This window comes from Musca autumnalis, unplaced genomic scaffold (genome assembly GCF_047663935.1).
Source record: "Musca autumnalis isolate F117 unplaced genomic scaffold, ASM4766393v1 scaffold_4, whole genome shotgun sequence".
Classification (NCBI taxonomy): Eukaryota; Metazoa; Arthropoda; class Insecta; order Diptera; family Muscidae; genus Musca; species Musca autumnalis.
This window is the reverse complement of record NW_027411977.1, coordinates 23,641,128-23,665,994: the sequence shown is the minus strand read 5'-3', so window position 1 is coordinate 23,665,994 and position 24,867 is coordinate 23,641,128. Positions and strand designations below refer to the sequence as shown.

The 24,867-nt window shown below is 35.9% G+C and overlaps 1 protein-coding gene across 1 annotated transcript; it reads left to right on the top strand.

Annotated features, from left to right (window-relative positions):
- Positions 1-2,071: 2,071 nt before the first annotated feature.
- LOC141403571 (importin-4-like) lies at positions 2,072-22,695 on the top strand. Its single transcript, XM_073986174.1, has 8 exons — positions 2,072-2,518; positions 14,191-14,363; positions 14,444-15,168; positions 15,236-15,645; positions 16,185-16,294; positions 16,365-17,508; positions 20,422-20,642; positions 20,717-22,695. The coding sequence occupies exons 1-8, from the start codon at positions 2,465-2,467 to the stop codon at positions 21,141-21,143; spliced, it is 3,264 nt and encodes a 1,087-aa protein (XP_073842275.1). The 5' UTR covers positions 2,072-2,464; the 3' UTR covers positions 21,144-22,695.
- Positions 22,696-24,867: the final 2,172 nt, after the last annotated feature.

Genomic DNA, 24,867 nt, shown 5'->3' with positions numbered 1-24,867 from the left:
TATTTTGCTGTAAATATTTAATTTTACACTTCACTAAAGGGTTATGTTAGTCCCAATTTACATTAGGCGAGTTTACTTGCGGCAAGTCCCAGTTTGTAGAAGAGACACGTACGGAGAATGGAAATGGAAAAAAATTGCTCGTACCGGCAATTCTCAGGCAATTCATTTTATATTTTTCGTATTTGACATTATTTTCATTGTTTTGAAAACAAAACTTGTCGGAACAGAATTGCCTTTTATAAACGCAAGAGGCAAGTTTAAAAAGGAACGAGAAAAATTGCCGCAAGTAAACTCGCCTAATGTAAATTGGGACTTTCAGATTTTATAAACTTGTTTTTATTATTTATTTAATAAGTATTGCTAATTTGCATGTTTTGCAAAAAACACCCTGTGTTCTCATAGTCGGCACCCTATTTACCGTTGCAGAAAAAAGAAGAAACTTGAAAAATATGAAGTTATTTCGACTAAAATCCTTTACATACATACATATATTTATATCAATTAAATCTGACAAATTCATTTACATTAATAAGCCTTACAAATATAGCAAGAAATTAATCATTTTAACATTTATATTTATTGAATATGAAGCTAATTTCATTTATTTCTTTATATCGTTCATTTAATCATTTTAACATTTATATACACAGTCTTACATAAGTATACGTACGCCCCATAAATCTCGGGTTTTAGAAAAAGTAATGATATTTATGAAATTCCAAGTACACAGGTTTATTTCGTCTCACTAATAAACAATATTTAATACAACAAAAGTATATTCCATAATATAAATAACGGTAAATTTTACAAAAACCAAAAAATTATACTTACAAAAGTATACATACGCCCCAAGGAAATATGAGTATTATCGTACAATTTATGGAATTAGCAGCAAAATTTATACATTTTATTGTTTTGGCGAATGTGTCTGGGTGTCCGAGATATATTTTAGAGAAAAAAAAATAATTTTTGGGTGTTGAGTGCCGTTATTTAATGCCAAATGCTTCTTGTATAGCTCGTTAAAGCGGACCCTTGCTGATTTCTTTCCGTTTTAGGTATTTGAGTATACAAAAGCCGCAATATTAGTGTCAGATTATAGATTTTGAGATCCTAGAAAGCTTTTTAGTTGACCTTGTGCATAACACACCTTCCTGGGTGTCGATAAATTCACATTTTTCCTAGGATATCTCAGGAAGTTAATAGTTTCCTCGGAATTCTTGGCTCAAATTACATACAGAAGACCTTGAATTGTGTTTTAATATGGTGTTATATAATCCTTGGACACCAATTGAATCAGAAATGTGAAATATTCTGTTAAAAACCTGCTCCCAAAGCATCAAAATATAATCACTACCAAAAAGCATGAAATTTACACTGTGAACAACGTAGTTTTCGTATTATAACCATTACCGTCAATATTGGGTCGGAAAGTACATTTGCCAGGATTTGGCTTAGAAATAACTGTGCCAAATCATATCGAAATCGGTTCAGATTTGGATATAGCTCCCATATATATTTTCGACCGATTTGAGGTATTTGATGCACGAAACACGCTATATATGTTCAATTTTGATGAAATTTGGAGTATGTGACGGAATTTGGTCTACAAATAAATGTGAAAAATTATATCGAAATCTGTTCTGATTTGGATTTAGCTCTTATATCTATTTTACATATTCATAGTGGTGTAGGTTATTATATAGTCGGCCCCGCCCGACTTTGATCCTTTCCTTACTGGTTTTTTATTAAAAATATATGAAAAACAGTGATTATCTGTAATGCCTGTGGTCCCGACCATTACGGCTAATCGAGGTCCGACTGTACATATATCCGACCGAAATATTTTCTATACGAATATACATATTTTATCCGAACTACTTTCAATGCGAAAATATTTTTTTGCAAGATTTTTTATTCGGAAGATAACATATTTGCTTTGTTCCAGAACCTGCAAGAAGCTACTATTTTTTACTACGATAACATTTTTTCCTTTATGTTATCGAAAAAAATAGTAAAAATTAGTAGATTCTTGCAGTACTGGAACAGAACAATTGTATTTTATTCAAAGTAGTTTCAAAGGTACCAAAAAGTAACGTTTCATTTACCCTCCCCATTATTGCAATTCTCTCGGGTATTCGATTACCCATAATACCCATCAATGTAACCGGAAGATGGTTACTTTGTGTGGTCGTCAATTCGAATGGAATCAGTCGTTTTGCAATCGTGCAAGTGAAAATATAACAGACGGCGGGAAAGAAGGTGGAATAACATTTTGCCGGAGAGTTGGGAACAAAGGACACAAGAAAAAAAGGATATTTTGCTGTTCGTAGAACTAAAAGAAAGTATTTGCAAATACTTTAAAAGTTAATTGTAAAAACCGACTTTAAAAACAAAATAAAAAAACTTCTGGAAAGTTTAAACTTTTTTGGTTAAGTTAACAGCCGCAAAGAAGAAAAACAACAAAATGGAGCAAATTATTGCAAATTTATTGTGTGCCGACAATAATCTGATTAAACAGGTAAGTTTGGTGAACGATCTGCAATAATTAATTTACAATTTTCGGTGCAAAATTCCATTCGGAAATGTTCTTTTGAAAACACGTGGGGACTGAAAATTTGATGGCGTTTTCTTTTCTTTGCTAAGTGATTCTTCTTCTTTCTTTTTGTGTTTGGCTTTTATTGCAATTTCGCGATTCCCATACACCACACGCAAGCAGAGGCAGAATTCGGCATTCTTGGCGCTGTTTGCTGCTGTTGTTTGGTTAAAATTTGCAGTGTGCGGCGAGTTGTATTTGTATGGGTGGCTAGGTGAGCGACTGTCGAATATGTTTTGCGGCGCGCGAAAGTAAAAAGAAATAAAGTGGGTTACCACCGTATCTCTTTGAAATGGCCAAAGTAAAGGAATTTGTTGTTTGATTTATGGGTATTTCTCAATGTCCCATTTAAATAAAAGGGGGGTTATTTGAAGCTATTTGTATCTCAAAGATTATGAATGATGATGGTATGGTTGAATGTTTACATCTTCAAATGACTAGTAAAATACTCATATTCACACATAATTGCCTTACTCTAGTTTCTAATTCTAGGTTTAATGATACTGATTTTCTTAACTGTAATTAATCATTACAATTAACACAAGCAATCTGAGTTGAGTGAAGGGAATGCAAAGAAGAAGGGGTGTGGTCGGCAACAGACCAGGGACTTAGTCGCCGCCAACTAGCAACAATTTTAATTGCTTTCATTTTGAATTGTAAGAAATCGTTAAATTCATTTCTTTGGAAGAAGATATTCTCAAACACACACGAAACTTGGAAACATGTGCTTTTTCCATATAAACCATCCAGTGACTAATGTAGCAAATATTCTGCCTCTTGTTGCTTGGTCGGACACAATGTACCTCTCTCCCTCCCCACACATTGTACATCATCGATGATGTTCTGGCGCTTTGTGCGTAATTGAAATTCCTCATATGGCTTTTTGGCATTTTGTTTAATTTTGGGCATGAATTAAAGAAAATAATAAATGTGTGCGGATGGATACGGTTGTTGTTTCTCCAGCCGGCCACCATGCTTTCATTAGTGCGTAGATTAGTGTACATGCAAAAAAAATATGAATTAATGAATAAAATTAGTACATAGGTAATTACAATTATAGGCACATGTGTATGTATTTGGATATTGAACATCCTTAACGAAGACAACATTTCAAATTATGCAAATATTTCACTGGCCCTGGACAATTTATGCTATTTTATAGATTAATAGCTAACCAGATTTTTTACTTTTCGTGGCAGTGTTCGTTTTCTTGTGATTCTTTCTCAAATACTTGTTCGGATCATGATATTTTTCGGAATCTCTGTTCAACAATAAATAATTTTTATGCGAAAAGTCTATAGAGGTCAAGATATGGACCTCTGAAATTCAAAAACTTCTCTTGTTTGTAACGTTTTACCCGTTGGGTATCATTGGGTCTCTTACGGTATGCATCTTCAGAGGCCTTTATTCTCGGGAAATATGAACGAACATCCCCATAAAAGTTATATTGTCGACTTCCGCCTTAATAAGCCCAGCTATTTCCCACCAATTCCCAAAAGACACAAGGAAAAACTTCTCTCAATTAATAAACTTCTTAAGGAGGAACCCTAATTGCCGCGTCCGATATAACATACATTGATTTTATCTTAAAAGATTCGGTGTCCAACTTGGGTGAGTTCTTTTGCGAACCTGTTCTGTAGTTTGATTCTGTAACTTATTTTTGGAAACCGACAAAAATCCGTGAAATTAAAAAATAGTTAATTACCGAAATTATAAGTATATTAATTTTAACGGTTTTTGTTGGTAACTCAAAAAATTAGATTTAGAATCGCTCTTCTGTTTCGAAAAGTTTCAAGAACATTAACATAAGAATATAGGGCATAAGATGAATGTAGTGGCTGGACTCAGAAAATTCTGAAATCTTGTCCACAGGTAGGTCTTGGAATGCTGACTACGCCAATATAAAAATCATGTGCGGGAAGTCCGTATTTCCCGAGATATAGGCTTCGAAAATTCCGAAAAACCCATATGATTTTTGACAAAAAATAATTTTGAAAAAAATTATGATCGCGTTAGCCCTTTTAGTATCTGTCCATAGGAGAGAAAGTCTTAAATCCCGGCCGAAGGCCGGCTATTTTCCACAAAAATTTAATTTTTGAAAACTATCTGTGGAAAAAGTTCCAAATCCAGCCACTACATTCAACTTGCTCCGAATATAGGAAAAACGCCAAATCTTGTACCCCTTTTGGTATTGTATACCCTTAGTCTTTAGGGTATATATACCATTTTATACGAACCACAATTTGCCTCGTCGATACAATAATGGTTAGGAATCCGTTTCAGATAATTTGTAGTAGTCGTTTTATCCTCGCCCATCTGCCTGTCTGGTTGGCTAGTGCGGGTTGTCTCGAACAAATCAACCGCTTTGATCGAAACGGTGCACCACGCGATATCGATCCACTCCTTATGATATCTCCCCCACAAAAGTTAAACATTTTCCGCTAAAATATTTGTGATATTTGCGATAGGAGAGGAAGTTCGAAGTTCCGAAAATTCCCTTTTGTAAAGGCCTGCCACTTGAAAAGAATTACAAGTTAAAAGAAAATTTTGTTCCCGTGCGCACGATTTGATCCTGTCCAATATCCGGTCGAAGGCCGAATTTACAATAAAAAAATCCGTTTTTCCGCCAGCTGATAGAATAATACATTTGTTGGCTTAAACGTCGTTTAGGTGCACCTCTAGGATCGGGCTGAAATTTTTACAGTGGATAGCCCTTGGCTTCCTGAATACAACGATATATAATTTACCGTGGGAAAGTCGTTCTCGAGATATGGGTCTAGACATTTCGGAAATTTCGTACTTCAACACCTTTAGGTTGTTTATGGGCACCTCTCGGATCGGTCTGAAAATTTTACCATAGGTAGCCCATGGGACCCTGAAAACAACGACATATACTGTTTCGGGGGGAAGTCCATACTTCCCGAGGTATGGGTCTTGACATTTCGGAAATTTCGTAACTTAACACTATTAGGTTGTTTATGGGCACCTCTGGGATCAGACTGAAATGTTTACCATAGGGAACCCTTGGGACCCTAAACACAACGATATATAATTTTCTGGGGGAAGTCCATACTTCCCCGAGATATGAGTCTTGACATTTTACTATTCTAACGTGGGCAATATGGGCATCGTTTTAAAGCTTATGGAGATTACTTTAATTCACGGAGAATGCATTAAATTCCTGATCAAAGGCTTCTACTTAGGAAACATTCAATTTCATCGCGTAGCCCATTTTTGTCCCTGTCCATAGGAAAAAGTCCATAATTCCCGGCCAAAGGCCGGCTACTTAACACTTTAAATTTAAAAGAGAGTTTTGATCGGGTAGCCCACTTTTGTCCTGTCCATAGGAGAAAGTCTTAAATCCCCGGCCGAAGCTCGACTACTTAAGAACAGTTTAAATTTAAAAGAGAGTTTTGATCGCGTAGCCCACTTTTGTCGTCCATAGGAGAAAGTCTTAAATACCCGGCCGAAGGCCGACTATTCAATTTAAAAGAAATTTTTAATTACCATTATTAATTATTGGCGGCATTGGAAATTACTCTTCGTGAGCTTTAAAACGAGTCCCATATTGTACAAATTTTAAAAATAATTGTGATAAAGGTAAAAAAATCAAGACCCATGTCTCGGGAAGTATGGACTTCCCCCTGGAAATCTATATATCCTTGTGTTCAGGGTGTCAAGGGCTATCTACTGTAAAATTTCAATCCGATCCGAGAGGTGCCCATAAACAACCTAAGGGTATTAAGTTACGAAATTTCCGAAATGTCAAGGCCCATATATCGGGAAGTATGGACTTCCCCCGGAAATCTATATATCGTTGTGTTCAGGGTCCTAAGGGTTACCTACGGTAAAAATTTCGGACCGATCCAAGAGGTGCCCCTAAACGACACTTGTTCCAATTTGTTCCCTAAAATGACACGCAGTATAACTAATGCCGTTACCGATTTGGTCCATACTCTGCACACCGTTATACTTATTATATTTTTTCGAAACACTCTTTCGTGAACGTACTATTATAAAACTTTTCAAAAAAGTGCCGTTGAGGATATGTTTCGGATAGTTTTGAAATTTTACAGCAGGTCGTCTCGCGGCCTCTATTAAGACGGTATAATTTTTTTTGGGGCAAGTCCATGCGCAAAATATCTCTCGAAATAAATTTGTCCCAAACTTTGCACATCGTAATATATCTTCCAGATAAGGAATAGCTTCAGGTGTTGACTATATTGGTCCCACATCTAATAACTCCCACTCAAAGTTTCAAAGTGCAGCTTAAGACCAGTTCTCCGACAGTTTTGAAATGTTACAACAGGTAATAAAATGACTAACATCCAAGAAAAGGTCTACATCGGACAACCTCTCTCACAAAAGTTCAAAATTTTCGTTTATGTGCAGTTTAAGGGCTCTTCGAGGTAGTTTCGAAATTTTTACCGACGGTACACCTTGTGGATAATGTTTTCTTAGGCAAGAACATACTCTCTGCAATAACGGTGCAAAAGTTCTAAAAAATCAAGGATGTTTTGGCATTTTTAGTGAAGGTCAAACATCCACAAAACTTCCTGACAAAATGGCTAAAAAAATCCCACATCGATCAACTAAAATTACTGCTGGGCAAAATAACTATCGAAAGAAGCGACTGACTTGGTCCAAACTATGCAAATCTTAACATTTAATTCAATAAAAGGCCACTTCTGTCATTGTGTTGTCATTTTCTAATCGGTCGACATGGTTCATTTTAGACCTGTATCTAATTTTTAGATTCGTTCCTATCATGGAGGTACATAACAACCTCCGTAAAATGTCAACACTTTAGCACTTCAATCCTGTTTAAAGTCGGACGTTAAACAATACTTCCTGAGATATGGACACGAAATGTTCCAAAATTTAGACGCGTTTTAGTAGTCTTTGTTACAACTACAAAAACCCTAGTAGGGTTTTGTCCTGTCAGATCCAGTTCGGATTTTATGGCCTCATCAAAACCGAGCTAAAACTACAGATTTTTGTTTCCACAAAATATTACGAATGCCACATTTTGGACCGAATTGGCAGATCCGTTCGAGAGTTATCTTGCGCTCCAACCACTACACACGGTGTCAGAGGGGTTTTTTGTACTTTTTAGGCTATTTTCGTAGGAAGTAAGGACTTGCCCCTGATGCAACTTATAGCATTGTATGGGGGCCAGTGAATACAAGTTGCTACACCAAAAATCAAAGCGATTTAAGAGCAGTTCCTAAACTGAACCTTTCCGAAATTTTGTGTATTGGAACCTCATCTAAGTCTGGTAGAAATTTCACGATGTGCAAAGTATGGACCCAATCAGTTACTTCCATTAAAGCCAAATTTTGGACCGAATCGGTTGATCTGTTCGAGAGTTATCGTGCGCTCCAGCCAGACAGGCGGACGGACATGGCTAAATCAACTCCAAATTGTCTGAAACACATTTCGTCCAAACATACTTGGGGTCTAAAACCATTATTTCGATGAGGCACATTTTGCCCGTATGAAAGTGTATATACCCTCGTTAGCATAAATGCTGAGGGTATAAAAATCCTCAGCTCAAATGTTTGCACAAGATTGCCTTAAAAATGTTGCACAGTGTAATCGTCCAATGTTCAAGAAACACAAAAGTGGTATTCTTGAAATAAAGAAAAATAATGTTCTATTAATGGACATTTCAGCGGTATAATTATTTGAGTGGCATAACCAAGACCTTAAGCTTGAACAAAACTTGCAATTATTAATAAATTCGAAAGGTCAATAAAATTAAAAAGCAATCATAAAACATTTATATAGGAAAAGCTTCTAGAAAATTTAGTCTTCTATTATCATTTCTGTGAAAAAAATTTCCGATCTTCAATAGGAAGGTCTTCTATTTATTTAAAGGAAGTCATTATATAGTATGACTTTTTGGTACCCTTCGAAAGACTTTCGCACAGAGTATTTCTTACATCTTTAGAATCACTTTTTTCACCATGGACGAAAAAAGCTTATCGTCGATTTTGGTGGTTTTTATTGTATTGTTAGCTTGGCTATTTTATTCATTTCTCCACATCCTCGATTCTCCACATCCTCGATATACAATAGGCCGGGGCGATTTGAAAACCTTAATGGGCCGTTCGCGTTTCTGATTCCTGGGATTGAACTGATCAAAAAAGTTCACTGGACGATATGTCCACCGCGAAAATCGAGCCTCCCGATTTTGACTTTAAGTTTTTATTGGCGTTTTTTAGATATTTTGGCATATAACAGCCAAACCATTGAGATTTGCGACCCAACACAAAGGACAAAATTTTAGCCAACACAATCTAGTACATCGCGAAATTATTGGAATGCTCCTTCAGGCAGTTTTGGCCTTGATAAAGTGCATATTTGTCGGCAAATATCGATAAATGACATTGTGCTACAAAAGTTGACCAGAAAAATATTCAAGCGTTCTGTTACAAAATTCTATCGTGTTGGCGTCCATGGACAACGAAAATACTTTTGGTTCGGTTGGGTCACTTCGTTTTATTATTTTATAATGGTAAAAGTAGTGAAAATCTGGGTTTCTTCTTACATTTTCAAATTTAAGCGGGCATATCTTCTTTTTTCACTACGGATTTCTATTGATAAATTTTCCTATTAAAGCGATGAATAATATCGCGATGTACTAGAGAGTTCTTAATTATTGTGTTGGCTACAATTTTGGCATTTGTGCTGGGTCACAAATCTCATTGGTTTGGCTGTTATATGCCAAAATATCTAAAAAACGCTAATAAAAAACTTAGTCAAAATCGGGAGGCTCGATTTTCGCGGTAGACATATGGTCCAGTGGACTTTTTTGCTCAGTTCAATCCCAGGAATCAGAAACGCGAAGGGCCCATTAAGGTTTTTTCCTTCCACACAAATCGCCCCGGCCTAATATACAATCCTCCAGTAAATTTCATTTATTTTTCTTACTCTAATTTCACCCAAGAAGAAGTCATAGGATTGCGATTTTACTTTTATAATTATTACAAAAATTACCTATCACAAGGTATCACTGAAATTAGCTTTTTTAGCTTATTTTGTTGCGAATGCTAATAAGCATTTTTTTGTTTTCCCTGTATAACGTGTTAATTGCTGTAGTGTATATAGTAACTGTATGCATATATTTTCTATAAACACACTATGTACATGTAAACGCTAATATATTGCATATTGTTTTTCTTTTTTTGCATTTTTCTGTTTATTCAAAAACGAAAAAAAACGTGGTCTTCTCTTAGTCACCTTTTTGTTGCCTCAGTTTAGACTTTTTACGATAATAATAGTTTCTAATAGCCATAACATCTACATTTCTTTTTTTTTGCTATAGATATCGTTGAGCATCAAGTGTGTACTTGTTAGTGCATATCAACCAACTATTTTTCACATACTAAAATAGAAAATAACCTTTATTATTTGTTTCAAAATGCAGTAGTGGACAGATGTTGTTACTAGGCGTTGGTGAAAGGTGCCGGAAGAAAAGTCAGGCAGATTTTGTTAGCATTAACGTCATCCATAAAAAAAATTATTACTTATATATGAGTTGGGCCCATAGATATGACCGTCGGACGCTTTTCGTTTGTATGTGAACACATGTTCGCGTTCAAATGAATGCCTTTGCACCACACCATCATCAACTATAAGTTCTTGTGTTGCTTGATAAGATTTTTGATTTGGCATATTAAATAAACAAATTTTATGCGTGTGCGAATTTTTCTGCGAAACTTCTACATTTTACAGTAGCAACTATTTATGTCGAATACTGGTTGGTTATTTGGGGACTACTAGAAAATCCCCTATGGATACAACCTTATATAAATAGGTATATTAAATGTATACAAACAACTGGTGAATGCAAATTCTTACAATACTCCTTGTCGCCATTACCGTCATAGATAGCCCAACTTTAACGTATTTCTTCCAAAATACACAGAATTGCGTAGAAACTATAAAATATTTACTTCATTTTCGCAAAAAAAATTGTTTTAATATTTGTGTTTTTTATTGCTAATTTGTTATATTCCACAGGTAATATATACAGAACGGCATTTCGTCATATTTTTATTGCATTCTGTCCACCCTCAGCGTGCAGTTAATGTCTAAAGCATAAAATCGGCGAGAAAAAGAATGTTATGGATGAGTGATTAGTTGCTGTATTTCTTTGTGACGTTACTCCTATTTTCTTATCCATGACATGTGAACATTAGATTAGTTATCTTTGATAGCACGTGCTGGTGTTTTTTGGCTTTTTGTTTGGAATAAAACTGATATAACCCAGGAGAAGACACATTTTTTATATCTAGCAATAATTAACATCAACGGCATTTTATAGAATAACTATGTGTCTGATTCTTCATAAGAAGGTCTTTGATCATCCTATTCGAGGATGATCTTCAGGTCTTCTATAGGAAGATATTCTGGTTTTAAATGAGAAGTCAATGTATTCAATTAGGAGACCTCCGATGTCCTTTATAGCCTTCTTGGGATGATCTTTTAGTCTTCTAAGCGATGTTCTTTTGGTCCTCTATATGAAGACTTTTTGCTCTCTATAAGAGTGTCTTTTTATACCCTCCACCATAAGATGGGGGGTATATTAAGTTTGTCATTCTGTTTGTAACTACTCGAAATAATCATTGTAGATCCCACCATGTCCGTCCGTCTGTGAAAATCACTCTAGCGCCCGAACGGATTGAAGTAGGTGGATGAAATTTTGGTAAAATATATTATATGTACATAGGACTTTTGGTATTGAAAGCGGGCTATGTAGGTCCACGTTTTCGTATAGCCCCCATACAAAGTGACGCGTGACGCATCGTCGTTTTAAGAAATTTTTAATATATTTGTCCCATTGGACCACCGAATCGGTTGTAATTTGGTATTATGTGTTTTCAGAGGCTAAAAAATTTCTACCAAAGTTTGTTTATATAGGTCCACGTTTTGGTATAGCCCCCATATAACATCCCATATATAGTACGCGTCACTTTTCGATATTTTGAATGTAGTAGTCCCATTTGAACACAGAATCGGTTGTAACTTTGCATTTTGTGTTTCCAGAGGCTAAGAAACATTTCTACCATAATATGTTTACATAGGTTCACGTTTTGATATAGTCCCCGTAGGACGATACGTCCCGATTTTCGGTATTTTGAAAGTTTTAGCCTCATTATCACACCGAAATGGCTGAAATTTGGTATTTAGTCTTCGTTAGGGGTACAAAACTTTCCCCCAGAAATTTGTAGGTATAGGTCCACGCCCTCACATAGCCCCCATAGCACGGTTCCTCCAGATTTTCGGTATTTTGAAGTTTGTGTCCACATTAATCCACCGAAATGGCTGAAATTTGGTATTTGCTCTTCATTTGGGGTATTAAACGTTCCATATGAAATTTGTTGGTATATGTCAACGCCTTTATATTGCCCCCATAGAACTTACCTCCCGATTTTCGGTGTTTTGAAGGTTGTGGTCTCAATATTCCCCAGGAATGGCTGATATTTGGTATTTAGTCTTCGTTGGGGATATAAGTAGTATAGCCCCCATAGAACGGTACCTCCTGATTTTCGGTATTTTGAAGGTTGTGACCTCAATATCCCACCGAAATGGCTGAAATTTGGTGGTTAGTCTTCGTTAAGGGTATACAGCTTTCCACCTGAAATTTGTCCACCTGAAATTTGTCATATATCCCCCATAGGACGATATCTTCCAATTTTTGGAATTCACTTCAATACAGTATACAGGGTATAAAAAGTTCGGCCCGGCCGAACTTAACGCTTTTCTTACTTGTTTCTCCTCTTAAAGGAAGATCTACTGGTCTTCTTTGGAAAGATCATCTAGTCTTTTATAAGAAGACCATGAATTTAACGAGAAGATTTTTTGACTTCAATGAGAAATGAAGACCTGCATTTGGAAGACGGTTGAATTGGATACGTATGGTCTTCTTGAGATGACCTTTCGTTCTTCTACGAGAAGACCTATGTGAAGACATTTTGTGCTCTATAAGAATATCTTTGGTCTCCTATTAAAGAAATTTCTTCTTATACCTAGTCTTAAAAGAAGAGACCAAGTATTCAAGGAAAAGACCTTATTTTCCTCAATCAGAAACTCCTATTATCTTTTATATGAAAACCTTCAATGGGGAAACCTCCTGGCATTTTAGAGGAAGGCCTTACCACCATCTTTGGAATACATTATCTTCTTTGATAGACTGTTTGGTCTTCGATAGATAGATCTTTTAGATTTTCATAGGATGATCTTTTGATTTTCTGTAGGTGTGTATTGTAGTCTTCCATTGAAAGAAGATCTAGTCTGCTAGGGGTTGAACTTTTGATCCTCCAAAGGTTGAACTTCGATCATTTTCTATTGCATGATCTTCTGGTATTTTATAACAATAACTTTTGGATTTGTATGGGAACGTGTTTTGACATTTCGAATAATATAGAAAAAAACTTTTCTGGGCCGTTTGAACTTTCACATGTCTTTATAGGGTCTTCTATGGTTCAACGAGAAGACCTTCTTGCCTTCTATTCGAAAACCTTCAGGTTTTCTATGGATCGTTCTGTCCTCCATAAGATAAGTTCACTTCATTTAAAAATATCTTCTAGTCTTCTTGTCATTTATATGACAACTTTGTGTTCTTTAGGAGGAGCATCATCTAATCTTTTATTACCGATGATCTTAGGATCATCCTCTACAAAATGATATTTTTGTCTTCTATGGAAAAATTTTCTATCAGGTCTTCGACAAGAAACTCTGGCGTGGAAATATCTTATAGACTTCTATAGGAGCACCCTCTGGTCTTCTATAGGAATACCTTCTGGTCTTCTATAGGAATGCCTTCTGGTCTTTCATTGAAACAGCTTCTGGTCTTCTATTGAAACAACTTCTGGTCTTGTATATGAATACCTTCTGGTCTTCTGTGGGAATACTTTCTGGTCTTAGGAATACTCTTTTGGCCTTCTATAGTAATACATTCTCTTCTTCTCTTCTCTTCTTTAATACGACCTTCTCGTATTCTATAGGAAGACCTTCTGGACTTCTATAGGAAGGTGTGGTCTTCTATAGGAAGATCTGGTCTTTTATAGAAAGACCCGGTCTCCTATAGGAAGACCATCTGGTCTTATATAGTAAGACCACCTTATCTGCTATAGGAAAACATTTTGGCCTTCTATAGGAAGATCTTCTTATCTTCCGCAGAAAATCTATTAGTCCTCTAGAGGAAGACTTTCTGGTCTTTTATAGAAAGACCTTCTGGCCTTTAATAATGTGTACCTTTATAGGAATACCATCTATATCTAAAAGAGTACCATCTTGTATTCTATAGTAGTCTTGCAAAGAAATGTTTTCTGATGGTCTTTAGGAAGACATTCTGTTTGTTCCGATCTTCTATCTTTTATATCTGACTTTCAAGTCCTCCTTAAGAGGACCTTCTATTGAAAAATCTTATGGTTGTCTATGGGAGACTTTCTTGTTTTCTATCGGACGACTTTCCAGTCTTCTGTGGGAGGGAATATTGGTCTATTTACCGCTTCTTCTTCCTGTTGTATATTTGTTCGTATTTTCTTTTTCATTTTTATAATAATTTTTCCCATTTTCATTTCCAGGCTACTGCTGATTTGCAAGAGGCCTACAAGCGTCCTGAAACTATTCCCCAACTATGCGACATTGTTGTTTCCAACAAGGAAGCTCAAGTACGCCAGTACTCAGCTGTTCTTTTGAAGAAACGTTTGGGTAAATTGCGTCATTGGCAAATGGTTCCACCAGAGCAACAACAAATGTAAGTTTCCTCAAACTCTACTTGCTATCCAAATTCAATTTCATTATCTTCCCCCTTTTTATTCTTTTCTTCATTTGCAGCATTAAACAAGGCATGCTGAACGCCTTGATCAACGAACAAGAGAAATCTGTACGCAATGCCATTGCTCAATTTGTTGGTGTTTTGGTACGTCATGAAAGCAGCGACAAGCAAGGTGGTGCCTACATGAATGAAGTCTTGAACTTTGTCTATGGCCATTGCAGTTCTGCTGATCCCAAACAAAGTGAATTGGGTTCATCGATTTTTGCTACTCTGACCGATGTTGCACCCGATCAATTTGTACCCCATATGGAATCGGTTTGTAATATGTTCACTGCTGCCTTGGTGGCCACCGAAGCCAGTGGCAATATGTCTTCACCAGTTATTTTCAACATTTTAACTGGTATGACCTATTTGGTGCCATTCATTTTGGGCCACAATGCTGCCGAACAAACCTATCAAAAATCCATCCCACTGATCATCAAATCATTGCAAGCTTTTGCCGTACAATCTGATCCAGATCAATTTGTTCGTGCTTTTGATATTTTGGAAAGCATGGCTGATTATACCCCAAAGTTGTTGACAACAAACATTAAGCCATTGTTGGATTTCTGTTTGGAGGCATCCAACAACAATCAATTGGATAGTGCTGTACGTGTTAAGACCGTGGCCTATATTGGCTGGTTGGTTCGTTTGAAGAAGAAGGTTATCATTAAGCAGAAATTGATTGAACCCATTATTCAAGTTGTCTTCAATTTGATGGCCACCGAACCAGAGGGTGATGATGGTAAGTGATTGTTTGTGGCCGACATTTGCACACAAAAATACTATATTTGCTCCCATTTTTATTTCAGATGACGAAGAATACTTCTTGGGTGAGGATAGCTCAAACCCAATGACCACCGCCACCCAAACCATGGATTTGCTGGCCTTGAATGTACCACCAGAGAAGTTGATTCCCCCACTATTGCAATTGTTGGAGCCTGCATTGCAGGGCCAAGACCCCTTGCCCCGTCGCGCTGCCTATTTGAGCATGGCTGTCATTGCTGAAGGTTGCTCTGAAGCCATTTGCAATAAATATTTGGAAACCATGTTGAACATTGTCAAAGTTGGTATTACCGATCCCACCCCCTTGGTGCGCAATGCTGCCTTCTTTGCCTTGGGACAATTCTCGGAACATTTGCAACCTGACATTACCAAGTTTGCACCACAAATTTTACCCATTCTCTTTGAATTCCTACAACAATTGTGCAACGAATTAAGAGTAAGTTGTTGTTTAAATGCCGTAGGCTTACAGCTTAGTTTTTAAGAGCACCACAATTAGTTTTGAAAAACAAATTCCAAAGTTAGAGGCGCACAAACACCCTTTTTAAATAATTGGCCCTTTTTTCTCTCTCACCACACACACGAAATTGGTTTTTAATGCAAAATTTGTCCTTTGGCTCTTTTTCTTCTACTTTTTTTATCTTTCGAACCATTTCTCTGTTTTATTACAACAATGCCATTTTGTTTGTTTTTGTTGTTTTTTATTTTGTGTTTTGTGAATGCTGCGCATTTTGGTGGCCTTCTAGGCTTTTTGGCCTCAAGCAAATCAATGTGATCAAGCTGGTGGCAACTGGCCCAACACAGCAGCCACAACACCAAAACAAGACTTAAATTCCATACTCTATATGAGCCAATTGCAAATCAAGCGTAAAACGCTTCTAACTAATTATGTAACTACTCTTAAACTTAAAGCTATAGTCATTTCGCCGAAGCAAGATTGACGAGTTGCTAATGTCCCGCATTTGTTTATTTCTACAGAGTGGTGGTACTGAACCCAAACACATTGATCGCATGTTCTATGCCTTGGAGACTTTCTGTGAGAATTTGGAGGATGCTTTGGTGCCACATTTGCCTTTGCTGATGGAAAGGTAGGTTTCCCTTTACCCTCTATTGAGAACATTCTTAAAACGTTTTCTTTTATCCCACCCCATTTTGTAGACTTTTCGAAGCCATGAACCCCAACAACTCTGTACGTCTGCGTGAGTTATCGCTCAGTGCCATTTCTGCTGCTGCCAATGCTGCCAAGGAAAACATGTTGCCTTATTTCCAACAATTGATTGCCATGTTGCAAACCTATTTGGTCAAAACCGAAAACGAAGACATCTTGGCCTTGCGTTCCCAAGCCATTGATACCTTAGCCTCTTTGGCCCGCACGATTGGCAAACAAAACTTTATGCCTTTGGCCACCGATACCATGAACTTTTCTCTGTCCCTTTTGGAAGAAGCCGATGATCCAGATGTACGCCGTGCTTTGTACAACCTAATTGCTGCCTTGGCTGAAGTTGTCAATGAAGAAATGGCTCCTGTTTATCCCAAAATCATGAACCGTCTCTATGATTCCATCTTGTCCACCGAAGAAGTTATTCCTGAATTCAAAGAAGATGTTATTACCGTACCCGGTCCCGAAAATGATGAGAATGATGATCGTGAAATTGACATTGAAAATTCCGATGGTGAAGATGATGATTTGGACAACATTGCTGGTTACAGTGTTGAGAATTCCTATTTGGACGAAAAGGAGGAGGCCATTTTGGCATTGAAAGAATTTGCCCAACATACTGGTGCTGCTTTCATTCCCCACTTGGAGGAATCCTATAAGAATGTTTACAAAATGATTGATCATCCCCAGGAAGATATTCGTAAGGTGTCAATTGACGCTTTGGCCACATTCATAATTGCCCTGTTCAAGCAAAACGATGTACAGGGTGTTGGCAATGCCATTACAATTCTCATCCCTAAGATGGGCCAAATTGTACGTGATGATGAAGAGGTTTCTGTTGTTTTGGCCGCTTTGGAAAGCTTCTCTGATTTGCTGAAGGAATTGAAACAGTTGGCTTTGGCCGATGATAAGTTGTGCGATACCATTTTCACATGCATCAATGATGTTCTGTTGGGCAAGGTGGCCTGTCAATTTGATGAACCCAATGCTGGCAATGATGATGAAGAAACTGAAGAGAGTGAATACGAGGAGGCAATTGTTGAGGCTGCTGGCAATTTGTTGCCATTGTTTGGTCATGCTATGGCTCCTGAAAAATTCGCCTTGTACTTTGGTCGCATCTTCCCTGTCTTCTTGTCGAAGTTGGTAAGTAGAAGAAGAATAGAAGTACGAATGATTCTTTATGAGTTGGAAAAGGTGGATTAAATTATCCAGAACGAACATAATATTCGGGATATTTGAATAATGAGGGTAGAGATTGCTTTGTGGTATTTGAATAACGTGGATAAAGTGTACACAGAATACTTGGATAACTCAGATAAAGTATCCATGATCTTTAGATAATGTGTATAAGGTATCCATGATAATAAGATAATTTGGATAAAGTACTCGTATGATAATGGGATAACTTTTAAAAATCGTCCCTGATCATTAGAGGATGTGGATAAAGTATTCCTGATACTTGGATAACATGTGTAGGGTATGCAGAATATTAGGATAACGTACATAAGGTATCCACGATATAAGGATAATGCGGATGAGGCATCCATGATATTCGGATAACATGGATAAGACATCCATTGTATTGGGATAACGTGAATAAGGTATCCACGACATTTGATTAACATCAGTAGGCATCCGTATCCATGATATTTGGATAACGTGGATAAAGTATCGAAAATATTAGGATAACGGTGATGAACTGATAACGCAAACAAGGCATCTAAGATATTAGCATAACCTTGATAAAGAATTCATGATATTTGTATAGCGCGGATAAAGCATCCATGAGGTTAGGACAACGTGGACAAGACATTAATTATATTAAGATAATATGAATACGCTATCCACGATATCAGGATAACGTGAATAAGGTACCCACGTTATATATATAACGTTGGTAAGGTATCCCTGATATTCGGATAACGGTGATAAGGTATATATGAACTTTGGATAACGTGCACAAGGCACCCATGATGTTTGAATAACGTGGATTAGGCATCCATGTTAGGATAACATCAACAGGGTATCCATATTTTGAGATGGGGGATATAGATCCATGATGTTTGTATAACGCAAATATACATATGTCCGAAATATTAGGATAACGTAAACAAAGTATTCATGCTATTTGGATAACACGGATAAGACATCCTTGATATTAGGATAAAGTATCCAAGATATTAGGATAACGCGGATAATGTAACCATAATGTTTGGATAATGTTTCCATGTTATTTGGATAACGTAGATGCGAGTAAATATATTGGGATACGGTGGATAAAGCATTAATGATATCCGGATAACGTAAATATGACCTTCTAGACATTCGGATAACACGGATAAATCATTTAGAAAGAACAGATAAAGCAGATAAAATATCCAATAAAACATGGATAATACATTTGATTAAAGTATCGAGAACGAACATAATATTCGGGATATTTGAATAATGAGGGTAGAGATTTCTTTGTGCATTTTGAATAACGTGGATAAAGTGTACAGAATACTTGGATAACTAAGATAAAGTATCCATGATCTTTAGATTGATAAGATAATTTGGATAAAGTACTCGTATGATAATGGGATAACTTGTAAAAATAGTCCCTGATCATTAGAGGACGTGGATAAAGTATTCCTGATGCTTGGATAACATGTGTAGGGTATGCAGAATATTAGGATAACGTAAATAAGGTATCCACGATATTAGGATAATGCGGATTAGGTAACCATGATATTCGGATAACATGTATAAGGTATCCATTGTATTGTGATAACGTGAATACGGTATTTGATCAACATGAGTAGGTATCCGTATCCATGATATTTGGATAACGTGAATAAAGTATCCAAGATATTAGGATAACGGTGATGAACTGATAACGCAAACAAGACATCTAAGATATTAACATAACCTGGATGAAGAATTCATGATATTTGTATAGCGCGGATAAAGCATCCATGAGGTTAGGATAACGTGGATAAGACATTAATTATATTAAGATAATATGAATAAGCTATCCACGATATCAGGATTACGTGAATAAGGTTTCCACGTTATATATATAACGTTGGTAAGGTATCCCTGATATTCGGATAACGTGGATACGGTATTTATGAACTTTGGATAACGTGCGTAAGGCACCCATGATGTTTGGATAACGCGGATTAGGCATCCATGTTAGGATAACATCAACAGGGTATCCATAATATTTTGAGACGGTGGATCGATCCCTGAAATTTGTATAACGCAAATATACATATGTCCGAAATATTAGGATAACGTAAATACTTGGATAACACGGATAAGACATCCGTGATATTAGGATAATGTGGATAAATTATCCAAGACATTAGGATTACCCGGATAATGTAACCATAATGTTCGGATAACGTGGATAATGTATCCATTTTATTTGGATAACGTAGATGCGAGTAAATATATTGGGATAAGGTGGATAAAGCATTAATGATATCCGGATAACGTAAATATGACCTTCTAGACATTCGGATAACACGGATAAATCATTTAGAAAGAACAGATAAAGCAGATAAAATATCCAATAAAACATGGATAATACATTTGAAATACTAATATAACCAGGAACATGTAGATAAAGTATCCATGATGTCCATACAGGTATCCGAACACCGACTATGTCCAACTTAACTTTTTCAATATTAAAAGGGAAATGATTTTGCGATAAATTGGATTGTCATACCCGGATAATGTAAATATAGCATTCAAGACATATGGATAAAGCGGATAACTCATTTAAGAGGTGGAGGTGATGTGTATAGGTATCCAAAGTCGAAATGATCCAAAATGTCCATAATGCATAAATAAGGCATTTAGGATATTTACATAACCAGGACAGTATATTCAGGATGTCCGAATAATTTGATCAAATATCCATCCACGATACCCACACATGAATTCAAAAATCTACTACATATGCTGAACTTAACTAACATTTTCAAAATTAAATGAACTATTTTTGATTAATCATTTAATTAATATATTTTTTAATTTAAATCCACTTCTCGTTTTTTCTTCCAGCAAAAAGCCAAGAAGAATGAAGATCTTGAGTCACAAAGAGCTTTCGTTTATGGCGCTTTGGCTGAGTGTTTTGATGCTTTGAAGAAAAACAGTGCAACCTATTTCGATACATTGTGTCCCGTCTTGATTGAGGGTCTTTCCGATGAATTCAGTCAGGCACGTCAAAATTCTGTGTTTGGTTTGGGAGAATTAGTTCTTCACTCTGAGGAGAAATCATTTGAGTAAGTTTACCCGCCCCGCCCCCCAACCTTCTCTATGTTCTGGAACTTATTTTAAACCCCTCTTCTATTTGCAGAGCATATCCTCACATTTTAATGGCCTTGTCCCAAGCCGTCTCCAAGGAAACCGAGCCGGCTGCTTTGGACAACATTTGCGGTGCTATTGCCCGTCTAATTTTGACCAATTGCCAATTGGTACCCTTGGATCAAGTATTACCAGTGTTCTTGCAACATTTGCCATTGCGCGAAGATTTCGATGAGAATGCCACCGTATTCAAATGTTTCAAGCTGTTGTACATTCAGGCTCGTGATCAAATTGCTCCCTCCATGGAACAAATTTTGGCCATTGCCATACATGTTTTGTACAAAAAAGAATTCGTTGACCAGGATACCTGTGACAATGCTGTGGCTTTGCTCAAAGAGATTCGTGAAAGTTATCCCGACAAATTCAATGCTGTTGCCAACTCCAATCCTGAAATTGTAAACTTTTTGCAAACTTTGTAAGCAGTTTGGAGGAGAAGAAGAAGATATTTAAATTGGAAGGATATCATGTAAACACCAACACAACCACCAAGCAACACATATAACCGCGCAGAAATTCACAGAGAAGAAGTCAGCCTGTAAATGTTATAGTATTAACCTATTTTTCATTTAACTATCCGCCATGGAACTTTGTAGTCGTTGTCATCCATCGTCTTCTCTTAATTCTTAAGTCTATTGTTTTGTTTGCCCTGGAAGCAAGAAACTACAAGAGAGAAGGTGGTCTATTCTCATGCTGCGTAGTCATATAAAATCAGTTACTTTTTGGGCCAGTTTTGCTTTAGAAACGACCCCCAACCTCAATCAACCCTTAAACAATTTTCTTTAAAGGAAATCAAAGACTGTAACATTTGTTGTTTAAATCGCATAAATAACCATTTTTTATATATTTATTGTTGTTATAAACAATTCCTATGCGATGTTAGGATATTAATGAAAAAATACATTTTTGACCACACATATACAATCAATTTATAAATTATTTATAATAAATACAAATCATCATGCTTTTTGCATATCTGGCATATGCCCCGGAGACATGTTAATCCCATACATTAACATTCAATTTCGTCTCCAGCTGTACTCCTTAGTGATGATATTAACTGTTTTTGATATTGCATCAAATCCCCCCCATTGCCCCTCATGTTTTATGACCCTGAGTTTGTTGTACCCATAGTGAATGGTACGACACCTGGCTGTGATAACTTTTACTTGTGTGTCAAATTGTTTCCAATCTCTCTTTCAACGAAAGCAGAGATTTTTAATTCCTCTCGAAATATTGTCAAAAACACATCATTGATGGATGATGGATCTTATACATCATCATCATTATTAAACGAATTCTCCCCTAATTGCTAATTGAAAATACTCCCCCCCTCCCCCATTTTGTATTGATGACTCCCTTCGTTCTTTTATTTTCTTGATTTTGATATTTTGTTCGCTACACTGTCAATATTGAAATTGGTTTTAAGTTATTTGTTTAAAACTTTGCAGTGCTTAGCACAACATTTAATGCAGCATTCAACCCAACACTTTCCCCCGGCCGTGAAATTCACAAATATAAAAATCCCAGTACCATTCTATCCCCTTTATTATACAGTGTAGTCAAATGGACAATTCCAAAAAATAATGCAATGCAATCCATTGACAGAGTATAATAACAGTTATTTTTTAGATCGACTATTATTAATTTTGTAACGAAACAAAATTGTTTACATTTTAAATAACTTATATACTATGTTATATAAAAAAAGTTTTTGAAATTTTATGCTTCACATTATTTTTATAAAATTAAGTTTTATTTGTTTGTACTCACACCACCACCCACCCCTTAAAATTTATATCAAAAAAGCATGACGATATCAGCCGAGTTTATTGAAATCTAACCATGCTTTAGCTCATAACTTATATTAAAAAAAAAACATTCTTTGTTAAAAAAATAATGTTCTTATTTTCCATATTTTTTAGTATAGAAATTGTGAAAGAAAAATAAAATTTTGAATTTTAAAGAATTGTACATTTTGTGATGTTTTCTTTTTTTTTAATAGTCCAAGGTGCGTAGATATAAATGGGTCTGTCTCAATGGCCGCCATAAACCTACGATAAACGGAGATTTTTGGGGGCAACAAAAGACCGGAACAAAGGAGGATTTTTTTTTAAAAGATTTTTAGGGGCAACCGGAGACCATTATAAACGTGGATTTTTAAAGAATTTTAGAAGCCATCAAAGACCACAATAAACTTGGATTTGGAGCCATCAAACACCACAATAAACGTGGATTTTTTAAAGAATTTTAGGAGCCTCAAAGACCGCAATAAACGTGGATTTTTAAAGAATTTTAGGAGCCATCAAACACCACAATAAACGTGGATTTTTTAAAGAATTATAGGAGCCATCAAAGACCACAATAAACGTGGATTTTTTAAAGAATTATAGGAGCCATCAAAGACCACAATAAACGTGGATTTTTTAAAGAATTTTAGGAGCCTCAAAGACCGCAATAAACGTGGATTTTTAAAGAATTTTAGGAGCCATAAAACACCACAATAAACGTGGATTTTTTAATGAATTTTAGGAGCCATAAAACACCACAATAAACGTGGATTTTTTAATGAATTTTAGGAGCCATAAAACACCACAATAAACGTGGATTTTTTAATGAATTTTAGGAGCCATAAAACACCACAATAAACGTGGATTTTTTAATGAATTTTAGGAGCCATAAAACACCACAATAAACGTGGATTTTTTAATGAATTTTAGGAGCCATAAAACACCACAATAAACGTGGATTTTTTAATGAATTTTAGGAGCCATCAAAGACCACAATAAACTTGGATTTTTTAAAGAATTTTAGGAGCCATCAAAGACCACAATAAACTTGGATTTTTTAAAGAATTTTAGGAGCCATTAAACCCAAAATAATCTTGGTTTTTTTTAAAGAATTTTAGGAGCCATCAAAGGCCACAATAAACGTGGATTTTTTAAAGAATTTTAGGAGCCATCAAAGGCCACAATAAACGTGGATTTTTAAAGAATTTTAGGAGCCATAAAACACCACAATAAACGTGGATTTTTTAATGAATTTTAGGAGCCATAAAACACCACAATAAACGTGGATTTTTTAATGAATTTTAGGAGCCATAAAACACCACAATAAACGTGGATTTTTTAAAGAATTTTAGGAGCCATCAAACACCACAATAAACGTGTTTCTTTTAAAGAATTTTAGGAGCCATCAAAGACCACATAAACATGGATTTTTTAAAGAGTTTTAGGAGGCATAAAGACCACAATAAACATGGATTTTTTAAAGAATTTTAGGAGCCATCAAAGACCACAATAAACGTGGATTTTTTAAAGAATTTTAGGAGCCATCAAAGACCACAATAAACGTGGATTTTTTAAAGAATTTTAGGAGCCATCAAAGACCACAATAAACATTTTTTTTAAAGAATTTTAGGAGCCATCAAAGACCACAATAAACGTGGAAGAATTTTAGGAGCCATCAAAGACCACAATAAACGTGGAAGAATTTTAGGAGCCATCAAAGACCACAGTAAACGTGGATTTTTTAAAGAATTTTAGGAGCCATCAAAGACCACAATGAACGTGGATTTTTTAAAGAATTTTAGGTGCCATCAAAGACCACAATAAACGTGGAAGAATTTTAGGAGCCATCAAAGACCACAATAAACGTGAATTTTTTAAGGAATTTTAGGAGCCATCAAAGACCACAATAGACGTGTATTTTTTAAAGAAATTTAGGAGCCATCAAAGACCACAATAAACGTGGATTTTTCAAAGAATATTAGGAGCCATCAAAGACCACAATAAACGTAGGTTTTTTAAAGAATTTTAGGAGCCATCAAAGACCACAATAAACGTGGATTTTTTAAAGAATTTTAGGAGCCATCAAAGACCACAATAAACGTGGATTTTTTAATGAATTTTAGGAGCCATAAAACACCACAATAAACGTGGATTTTTTAATGAATTTTAGGAGCCATCAAAGACCACAATAAACTTGGATTTTTTAAAGAATTTTAGGAGCCATCAAAGACCACAATAAACTTGGATTTTTTAAAGAATTTTAGGAGCCATTAAACCCAAAATAATCTTGGTTTTTTTAAAGAATTTTAGGAGCCATCAAAGGCCACAATAAACGTGGATTTTTTAAAGAATTCTA